Here is a 12,289-nt window from a genome sequence, read left to right as displayed (position 1 = left end):
AAATTTTCTACATAAAGTTTAAAATATAGTCCCACATATATCTAGGTTTTTTGTTCACAGAATTTTATTAACATATTACTAGAAACTACATTTTCCTAAAACTGTATTAAATATCAGTATTGAACTGGTATGGTACCTTAACTTATTTAACCCAAAATTATTATTACATCCCATTTGGTTTCGAAATACACTCATTTTACAAAATATTTGATTTCAAATTCAACACGTGGTTTGATTGTTCCCAACACAACATTGTAAAGTCGTTCAGACTAGCAGTATTAATTAAATGAATTTTGTTATTCCTAATAATATGCAAATCAACATTTTCAAATAGAAATATTATATTTTAACTATAAACTCCTATAAATTTGAAATTGTTAAAGTGTTACAGAAATTATTATACAAACTCACCATTGTTTATGTCGGTGTGATGATATTTCTGCTCATGGTACAGAAAAATTGAAATAATAATAATTTTGCTTTACACCGGTTTAAATAGAGAACTTTTTACCTGTTGGTATAACCAATTTCCGGTCCCAACTGTCAGGTATTAAAATTAAGAAATTACCTATTGAATGCTTAATAATTCAGTTAATTTTCTTTAATTTATCAATAATTTTATCATCAATAGTTTATTTGCTTATTATTTAAGTTCCATATTAACATATCAGAACTGGAATAAATATTTGAAAATATTTATACACACCATGACAGATAACTCACACCAACAATTATTTCAAAGAAAGTTTGTAATTTTGTTATACATTTTGATTACAAATGTACATATTTAATTTAATTACCAAATAATCACTTAAGTTTGTTCTGTAACTTTGACTAAGCTTAGTTAGTTATCATAGAAGATGTATTACAATTATTTATATTGTTACATTGAAATCTAATTATTTAAAGTTTGTTAAAGTATGCCAATATTAACACATCAAATAACTCTGATATCTAAATTTAAAATTAAAAATTTTTAGACATTTATTAATATCAGCTTATTTCATAAAACTAGATAACTTAACTTACAGCTTAACTTACAGCATTTAAAATAGAAGAAGAACTGTCACACTTTAACCTACATTTGTCAAGTTTACCTCTAAAATCTGATATATAACATAAAAAACTCATTGTCTCTAAGTAAGAGATGTAGTTCTTTTAAAATCCTCCCCTTTTTAAATTTAATGTCTGTTTCGTCCCCCCGTTTTTTAAAGTGTTTTCTGTGTGTTTTCTGTGTGTCTTAAAGTGTCTCAATTTTAATTTTTAACTTTATATATTGGACTTTACAACTGACTTAACAATTTGCCACATATTGCAACATAACTTTATCAAAGAAATTTGATAATTACAAGCTGATATAATTGCACACCCACACAATTTGTACATCTATTCTTATTCATTGTCTCACAGCTGTCACCTTCCAAAACAAAAATAAAAATCTCAATAAATAACACACATTTCATAAATATATCTCCAGAATAAATATAAATAACTTTAAAGAACTTAATGGTATAGAACATTACTTTCATCAAACAAACAATTACATTTACCTATCTCTACTTCATTGGATAAAATCTGTCTCCTCAAGAACGTCCCCGTTTACTGTTAAACAATTACAATAGTTGACTTGAGTTCTCCAATCAACAATACAAGATAGTTTGAACCATGTTCTTTCAACCATCAATTAATAGAGTACCGGCATGTAAGTAATGTTTTATTTATTTGTTTATTTATTAATTCATTACAGTTTAATAGAATATTTTACCAATTTGTGGGTCTTACCTTGTCTGCTTAAACATTTTATTCATTTTGAAAAACCACAGACATGTAATATTGGCATAATTACTGTAATTTATATAATTTATATCACCTATCTTTGTTTTATCTTTATTAGACAACACCCTAATATGGGTTTATTATTTTTAGCATTTATTTAACTTTGTATCGTGACCTGAAGATGCTTTGCATATTGTAGAAAGCGAAACCGGTCGTCTGATTAGTTAAATTAAATTGATTGTGAGTAAGTCTAATTTATTATTTCTTTTACCTTTTGAAATGGACTCACACAAGCAACACATTCATGATTTGGTTCTTTTCTATTAAATTGTATAAAAAACTGAGCGAGCAATTATTGGGTTTTCTTGAAACTATGAGAATTATTAAGCCGCAATTACCACTTGAATTTAAACCAAATAGAAACCGAAGTAGGATCATCGTTATTTGGCATTAATAATGAAATAATGCTCTTATGTGCCAAAAAAAAATAAGGTGTCTCACTAATTTCAACAATGCATGATGATTAACAAATAAACGATAAAAGTGGTAAGCTAGAAATAATCCACGATTGCAATCGAACTAAGGCCGACGTAGATGCATTTGATCAATTTTATTGTGCTATAATTATTCTGTCGGACGGCGAGCAAGGCGATGGACAATGATGATTTTATATCAAACTCTAATTATAGCCGCTATTAGTAGCCAGACATTGCTAAAATGTCAAACTGACAAAGAAGAGAAGAGAAGAAAACGTCTTCTTTCACTGGAAAAATACTGGTGATGGATCACAAAGGAAACTATACAGGTTACCACGTTCTAATTCTAATTATAGCTGCCGTTAATAACCAGATATTGCTAAAATGTCAAACTGACAAAGAAGAGACGAGAAAAAATCGTCTTCTTAGACTAGGAAAATCATTGTTGATGGATCACAAAGTAAACTATAAAGGTTACCACTTGAACTCCAAGGCATCATTAAAAAACAATTGGTCCAGGAAATACTCATGACCTTTCATAATGAGAAACCAATTGGAAAATTTCGTTGTTCTTTCTATCCTAGTAAGAATAGGAAAGTTTCTACACAGTGTGTAGAAAATGCAAGAAACAGACCACACTGACAATAAATGTGAAAATTGTTTATGATCAGTATATTATATAAAGTAAAGTACTGTTTTTAGTCTTACTTATGAATAAAATTTTAATTTTTGAAGAACTGTATTTTACTGTTAAAAAAAGTTGGGGTCTTTGAGAACCCCACCAGCAACCATGTGCAACAATATTTCACCAGCACAGTTAAGGGTCAATAAAAAGTTTATAATTGGTATTCGACAGACTAGTAAAAAAGTTTCTAATTTGTGCTAAACTATTCCAGTGCGATTTTAAAATACCAAATAGAGTTTTTGATCATGATAATAACGTTTATTTAAGCAAGTCGTTCATATAAATTTTTATGATCTTTATATATTTTATGTTTCATACTTACAAATGTTAAATGACCCAATACTTTCTAATTAAACAACATAGCGATGACAGCAGTAACGAATATACTCTCTCTGTCTGCGTTATTGTTCTTAATTATTTTCTTACATAATTAAATGCCCGCAGAAATTTTCAAACGGCTTGTACCAAGAAAATCTTAAGCATCTTATCCGAGTTATGAGTCATCCAGAACAGAAATAACTAAGCCAGTAATCGTCAAATTCATCCAAATAAAACAAATTACCCGAAAAGCGTATGAACCGCCTTTGAACAGAAGAAAGGGAAGTTCCACACTTGGCTCGTGTGATGTAGACCGGTTGCTGGTTTGAGAATAATATTATATATACATATATATATATATATATATATATATATATATATATATATATATATATATATATATATATATATATATATATATATATATATATATATATAAGAATTGCTGGATATTAGTGACTGTCGATATAAACAAACAACACAGTTTATTAGGGTTGCAGTCAGAAAATTGGCCGGGATGTTAATGAAACACTCTTATGACTTTTTGTCTAGCTTTCGGAATGGTTTTATTCCTTTTTCAAGACTGTAATAAGAAAAAAATGTAAATATTTATAAAATCTCACAAATCTTCAGTGCAACTTACTAGTCGTTAGGATTATTTGTAAAAGCATAGACACTCAACATTAATAACACACATATAAAATATAAAATAGTGGACAAAATACATTTTAAAATTCTTTAAAATTTAGGTACAGATAGTAAAAATTTTGTTTGTCATCTTTTACTGGTGTGTTTTAACTCTGACACAAAGAGAACAAAAAGAAAAAAACCCTATGATTCAAAAGTAATTAGGTGTACTTAATATTATATTTTTTTTTAAGAAATACTAGAGGCCCATCTTAGGTGATTTTAATTTTTAAACCAGTCTTAATGATATTCAACATGTTATGCATATAAGTGTAATTTGTGTGGGTACAGGTAGATATTCATTTTATTTTGGATGTTTTTCCATTAACTAACAATAAATGTTGCTCAGTTTATCTATGTCTGACTTTTTATTGATGCAAGATGTACTAGATTTTATGGAACACATTTCCAAGAAAACACGTTTTGAATGGTTCTTTTCCTTTGCCAAAATACAGGAATCCTCGAAATTAAATTCATGTTTCAACGTTAATTCATGTAATTTTTAAACCACTAACATTTTTGAAGATGTTCATTAGCTTCGGTGTCAGAACTGGAATGTAGGGTAGGCAACCATAAGTTATTTTAGATGGTATCACTGATGTGTTCTGTGTCAATGTCAATTGTCGGACCTCATTGTTATGAAAATTTTGGTTGTCAGAAAAATGCGAAGGAAAAGGAGAACCGAAAATGAGTTTATTTAACAGCCCTATAGGATAGGAGTTCTCTTGTAATCTCTGAACTCGATGTGTGACAAGTTGATAACCCTAGTTTTCAGGGCCAAAACCTTTGTTTTCATCTTTACAACCATTTACATTACAACCAAAAATGTGAAAACGGTATCGAAGTTATACACTAAAACAAAAGATCCTTTCACAATAAAGGAGTCATCGAATGTTGTTTATTCTATACCGTGTAATAATTGTAACTAAATATATATAGGAGAATCATCTCGTAATTTTTATAGTAGGGTGATGTCACATCGTAGCGATATAAAAACCAAAAAAATAAATGCATGTGCATTGACAGAACATGCATTAACGTTGAAACATGAATTTAATTTCGAGGATTCCTGTATTTTGGCAAAGGAAAAGAACCATTCAAAACGTGTTTTCTTGGAAATGTGTTCCATAAAATCTAGTACATCTTGCATCAATAAAAAGTCAGACATAGATAAACTGAGCAACATTTATTGTTACTTACTGGAAAAACATCCAAAATAAAATTAATATCTACCTTTACCCACACAAATTACACTTATGCATAACATGTTGCATACCATTAAGACTGGTTTAAAAATTAAAATCACCCAAGATGGACCTCTAGTATTTCTTAAAAAGAAATATAATACTAAGTACACCTAATTACTTTTGAATCATAGGGTTTTTTCTTTTTGTTCTTTATGTGTTAGAGTTAAAACATACCAGTAAAAGATGACAAACAAAATTTTTACTATCTGTACCTAAATTTTAAAAAATTTTAAAATGTATTTTGTCCACTATTTTATAATTTATATGTGTGTTATTAATGTTGGGTGTCTATGCTTTTACAAATAATCTCAACGACTAGTAAGTTGCACCGAAGATTTGTGATATTTTATAAATATTGACATTTTTTTTCTTATTACAGTGTCTTGAAAAAGGAATAAAACCATTCCGAAAGCTAGACAAAAAGTCATAAGAGTGTTTCATTGACATGCCGGCCAATTTTCTGACTGCAACCCTAATAAACTGTGTTGTTTGTATATATATATATATATATATATATATATATATATATATATATATATATATATATATATATATATATTATAGTTTAGAGTTTCTTGAACCGTACTATATTTAATATAAAATTAGTTTCTCTTGGGATTAGGTTTAATAAATTATATTACATGTGGAACTAGATTTTATTTTTCATAGAAATCAACGTTTCGGCAGGAAACCCTTGCCTTTGTCAAGATTCAAAACTTAAAATGGGACACTGACATTAATATAATTTAGTATCATAAGTAGTATTTAATAATATAATTTATTGAACCTAAACACAAGAAAAACTAATTTTATATATACAGTTCCTGCTCAATTTATTAGACTCGCTTAGCAAATTCTAGTTTATAATCAATTATAATTATACCTATATTAGCTATAAGTGAGAATCATAACACAAATATGATAGTAGTAACATTTGCATATTTATTAAACGAAAACTACGTAAATTATTACAATATTTTTCTATAACATTAATATTTTTTAAGCCACCCTTGGCTTTGAGCAGTGCAGCCACTCTCCTAAACAGGCTGTTTATGCATTCGATTTTTTTAAAATATTTAGTGTGATTCCAATGGAAAATTATTGTTTGTATTCACTAAACCTTGTTGGTAATTATTTCCCTAGTTAACACTCTTTTTAGGCACTCCCAGACATTTTTAATGGGGTACATGTCTGGTGAGTTGCCGGACCATGGTAAGAGTGGAATTTCTTGTTCCAACAAAAAACTTTTAATACTTTTAGCTGTATGGCAAGGTACTTCATCCTGAATAAACATCTCATCGCTGTTATCAAACCATTCGTTCACTTGTGGAACCAATCTTGTCTGCAACACCCTTTTATATTGTTCTTTTCGCATGATTCCTTCTACGACATAAAAACGTCCCATACCTTTGCCACTAATCACCGACCATATCACTTCTTAAGTGGGGTGTTTAATTGTATTAATTATATACTCCTTTTTACATTTTTATCCCTAAATATCTTCGGACAAACTGAGCCTTGTCATCTTTAATTTGAAATTTAGCTTCATCGCTGAAGCAAACCTGTAAATGTGAATAATAATTATAAAGTGCAAAAATAAAATGATTTATAATATGTTACCTTACGAAAATCATCAATAGACCAGTCTTTTTGGATCTTGGCAGAAGCTAAGCGTTTTTTGAGTATTTGTGGTGTACGTTTTGCCTATTTAAAGTGCATGCCATACAAATTTCGGCATACGGTAGCAACCGATACTGAGCATCCTGCTTCTTCTAACATATTTCTTAAATCCCTATGGGTGACCCTTCTGTGTGTTACAGCTAAATTTTTTAAAACTTGTTGCATCCTGGGGGTGGCTGAAGGTTTTTTATCACACAGACCCTTCCAAACTGACGTCACAGGTCGCTTCTATTTGAGTTTTTGACTCAATTTTCTCACTGACGACTGGGATACACCACATTATCGTGCTTTCTCTCTCTGACTAAGTGCTGTATTCGCTAATACAGCAGTAATGGAAATTTTCTTAATACAAAGGTTTTTTAAGGTTGTGGGTTTGCCATTTTGTCTGTCATGTATGTTCGTGGGCACGTGCCCATACAATGTTAAAACGTCAACATACAGGCAAAGAACATAATAAGCCCACAAAAATCCCACAATGATTGTTGATTAGAATGACTTAAAATCTTTTATTGATTGATATATATAAACTAAATTGACTATAACAGAATTCAAAATACAAGTTCTTATAAAACTACTAGGAATATTATTTTGCTGCTTGTCCCTGTCCAACTTACAGTATAATTTATATAGCTGTGTACGCTATAGATTATGTCACAGTGTCCCTAATACAAAACCGTAGTGTGGCATTAGAGTGATGCCTCACTACACCCAAGACTACGCTTTAGTGAGGCATCACAATAATGCCACCCGGGGCTAAACGTGTTAAAAAACAATCAGAATTTGCTTATCAGTCTGCATTTTATAACAGTGATGACTATTTAAATTTAACTTTAATGTTTGGAACTGGGTTGTCAATTGACGAATCCTATTCTGTTTATACCTGGGAACTCAGAGTGCAATGTTTATCTCAACTAATGTATGCATTATTTTATATCATGCCTTATATTTATAATATGTTAGAAATGTTATACTTTCTACTCATATTTTGTGAACCAGTATTTTATACTATTTTTTAACGGCTGTAAGTACTTTATTGTATATTAACATGTTTATAACTTGAACTTGAACTTAAAATGAAGAGAGAACCATAGAAAGAAGTTTTAATAAAATAAACTAGCAGGATGCCTTAATAGCATTGCATCGGTTGCAAGTATCGTTTAACCGCCCAAAAGATGGAGTTAAAAAATTTGACCTATTGGAACACTGTGGCCGTTCGACAAGATCTGAAATCTGTCCAACTTTTATCTATTTCAAACCAATATCTGTCTGAATAGTAAAGTATTCTTCTCGAGCTGTTTGATAATCTTTGTGAAATAATTCTAAGTATGTTTCCAGACTTTTCCATATCTCGAAAAAAGGATTTGTGATGATAATCTCAAAGTCGTGAGATCTTTTATTTATCTCCAGCAATTGCAAGAGATATGGAACTGTTCTTCGTGACGAAGTCGCGCAGTTTGATGATTATTGGTGTATGTGAGAAATAAAACGCAGAGTTTCGTAAAACGGGCTACTCAGCCAAAATAGGTCTTGCTTAATCAAGATTAAGAACTAGCGTAACGTTCGCAAGCAAGCAAATAATTTAATTTAACCCAGCCTGTGGGACATGTTAACTTCTAAGAATTACGTTCGGGTGTAACAATTCATTGGAGCGAGGTATACTGCCTTGAGTTAATAACAGGAGTCATTCCAATGCCAACATTCATGTGGGAGTCCTGGGTAATAGAACTCCAACATGGTACCCTATACAATTAAAGTTATCTTCATGTGACATATTTGCGAATCAAAAATTGGCGTAACGTTCGATTGTAAGGTACGCTGCTTTAATGCATTTCCTAGTTGCATGTGCGCAGCGATCTTCCGTCGGAGAGCCAATACAATCATAGATAATAAAACTCGTTGTAATTGGCCGGCCAGAGTAATAATCTTTACTGTGATTAGTCTACTCTTGCGACAATATCGGTATAATAAAAATGCAATATTAATTGCATAACCCACGGCATAATTTATAAACAAATAAAGATCACAACATTTTTTAGAGTCAAATGCGAATTGCAATAATAAAATTGTTTAGGTTAAAATCACCAGTTGTTGTTTTTTTAGCTAATAATATTTTTCCCATCTTTTTAGTGTTAAAGCCTGGCCTAGAGTGAAAGTCGTCTTAGTTTGGTCCGTTGCTGACGACGCCGACATCGCGTTCTGGCAAATTTCACATATTTACGGCATTTGACGTCGAGTCGTCGGCATTCTCGCGAAATTTCATTTCCAAAGAGAAATGTCTTTCGAAAATACTTGGACGACGAAGTTGAAACCTTTAGACAGATATACGCAGCTAGAAGTTATTTGAAAAGCAAACGGTCTGGAACTTGCCGCCGATGAAGCTGTCGGCTGTCGTTCAAAATAGCACCTACGCTTTAAAGTCTGTCTATGGTTGTCAATTTTCTTTACGCTCAAGAACGTTTATAACAAATCCAAGAATGTAAGAAAAAATTTTTAGAAAAGTTTAGTCTTTACTAAACATAATTTTTTAAGTTAAATAAAAACTAAATATTAAAAAAATTACAGAGAAGTACTTACAGAGAAGACTTTTGGTGTATGATGATATATTTTATTCAAATTACATAAAGTTTATCCATAAGGATTTATCTCATTTTCATATTTTCATACAACACATTCTCACCCAAGCTGGTATCGTCAAAATATTTATTTCATCCTGTTAACCCATTCGTTCCCAAAATGACGTTATGAACTTATAGAAAAATATTAAAAAATTCTAACTTTTCACGACAGCCCTCTGTGTTAAAATTATTTTGCTCCAATTTTGGAACATGGCCATAATTATTTAATAAAAAAATCACCAACGTCAATTTAAACTAAATTATTTATTGATAAGAAAATGTTAAATTTTAAGAGGAATTATATAGTTTCTTCATGCAAAAATTTGAAACAATTACGAGGATGTACATTAGTTTTACAAATACCGCATCCAAAAGTTGTGTTTTTGCTACAAATTTTGCATTTGTTTTATTTTAAGGAAATTGGCTAATGCGGAACCAATATGTTTTGTAAAACAGATCCTGGAATTTTTTGAAATAATTTTCCCAACTTTATCTTATCTAATTTTGTTGTCGAGGGTTAAATAGTAGATGTGTTGTCACAACGTTTCCTATCAACCCTAATAAATCCAATGGACGCACACTTTCAACAAATTCATCAGCGTTTGATTGCATTTTATTCTGGTTTTTAATGATGTAATAAAATTCATGCGTTCGAGATTAAGGCAGATAAAAGTTGTACAACAATTTACCACAACCATTATTATTGTAACGCAGTTTTGGTCAATAGTTAGCGATATTTCTATCCATTAAATCAGTACCTCCCATATGAGTATTATACTGCCAAATTACGTACGGAACGTCTACCATTATATATTTTTTTCTACTGCAGAATAACGATGCACCGATTTTGTAGGCCCAAAGCTATAACAATTTGAAGCCACACAAACGATGGCATTAAATTTTCACTACATAATAATTATATTCTTATTAGAATTTGTATATGAATCAACGGATCCTCTAACAAATTTGTTTATTGCATTTTTTGAAGTTATACTTCTATACGCGCGCTCCACGTTGGAAATTTGTACGGGAGTGAATCTGTAAAATCATTACATATGTAAGATAATGAGTAAGAGAGAGGCAGAAGATATATTTTCTCTCTCTTCCTCTCTCGAATATAAAAATGTTCCTTTTGTATATATATTTAATATATATATTATATATATATACATATAATATTATATATAGGGTAAGTCCGGGAGAGATGGGCCATCGGTATAGACGGGCCATTCGTCATATTGCAGATCCTCTGTTTATTGTGCAGTGCGACAACGTTGATTTATAATATTTAGTCAACGACAGACCCTGTGAACGTGGTCATTGCAACGTGTATGCATAAACAACGGAGATTTTTTTACTTAATTATATGTTGTTGGTGAAATTTTCAAGTTGTGTAAGTTTTGACAAAATGTAAGATGTTTTTTATTATTTATGTATTCAACTGTTATATTGAGATTAAACAACTGAACCTAACCTAAAATACCCTTATAAAATTTAAACTGTGTGTTCGATGGCGTGGCCCGTCTCTACCGAACCTTTGGGATAGACGGGCCACAGTGTATCGGTATAGATGGGCTAATAATAAGTATTGGGTTTGTAATATTCAACAATTTTTTTTAATAATAAATATTATTAATTAATTTCTATATTGTTACAGGGTACAATATGCCTTCATATTATAAGCGGAAATCTACTGTTGAAAGAGGTAAATGGAGCGAAGAAGCACTACAAACTGCGGTTGCAGCTATCAGAGAAAATCGCATGGGACTAAATCGAGCTGCATTAGCTTATGGCATACCTCGAAGTAGCATACAGAGAAGAATGAAAAATAACGATCTAAAAAAACACAATCGTCTTGGACCTTCTTCAACTCTTGGGGATGAGATCGAGATGAAATTAGTGCTGCATATTAAGAAATTGCAAAAGTATGGTTTTTCACCCACTCGTGACCATGTACGAACTGTGGCGTTTGAGTTAGCAGAAAAATTTAATGTAAGCCACAAATTCAATAGAAACAACAATAAAGCTGGTTTTGACTGGTTGCAGTCTTTTTTACGGCGCCATCCAGACATATCAGTGCGAAAAGGTCAAGGAGTTTCTTTGGATAGGACAAAAGGATTAAACCACGAGGTAGTTAAATAGTACTTCGATCTGCTGCTAAGTATTTTAACCGCCGGGGCATATTTTCAACGTAGACGAGACAGGTTTGCAGTTAAATAACAGGCCTGGACATGTACTCGCGTCTAAAGGATCCAAGAATGTCCCTGTTATTACATCAGGAGAGAAAGGAGAAACGATTTCTGTGATAAGCTGCTGCAATGCTGAGGGCGTATTTTTACCTCCGTATTCTATTTTTAAAGAAAAAAATAGAAAAGAAGAATACGCGGATGGAATGCCACCTGGAGCAATGTTTGTAATGTCCGAAAAATCGGCCTACGTAAATGCAGATATTTTTTTACATTGGCTAAAAAATCTATTTATTCCTCGAAAGCCTCAAGGCAAAGTTTTGCTGATATTAGATGGACATACGTCCCAGACAGCAGTAGTGGAAGTATTAGAATGCGCCGAAAACAACGAAATTATAATGTTGTGCTTACCCAGTCATACTACGCATTTTCTGCAGCCGTTGGACCGAGCTTTTTTCAAATCTTTAAAGACTAATTTTTACTCGAGATGTCAAAACTATATCAGAAATAACCCAACAAGAAAAATTACACGTTACCAGTTTGGTGAGTTGTTAGGAAATGCGTGGAAAATCTCAGCAACGGTGAAAAATGGAACATCTGGATTTGTTGCCACAGGAAT

At 31.3% G+C, this 12,289-nt stretch overlaps 1 protein-coding gene across 1 annotated transcript; it reads left to right on the top strand.

The window, feature by feature from the left end:
• Nucleotides 1-11,149: 11,149 nt before the first annotated feature.
• On the top strand, nt 11,150-11,626 carry LOC140451242 (uncharacterized). Its single transcript, XM_072544976.1, has one exon. It carries the CDS (start codon nt 11,150-11,152, stop codon nt 11,624-11,626), a length of 477 nt encoding a protein of 158 aa, XP_072401077.1.
• Nucleotides 11,627-12,289: the final 663 nt, after the last annotated feature.

The sequence above is a fragment of the Diabrotica undecimpunctata genome, chromosome 9, assembly GCF_040954645.1.
Source record: "Diabrotica undecimpunctata isolate CICGRU chromosome 9, icDiaUnde3, whole genome shotgun sequence".
Taxonomy (NCBI): domain Eukaryota; kingdom Metazoa; phylum Arthropoda; class Insecta; order Coleoptera; family Chrysomelidae; genus Diabrotica; species Diabrotica undecimpunctata.
Note: the sequence above shows the minus strand (reverse complement) of the source record. Positions and strands in the feature narration are given on the sequence as shown.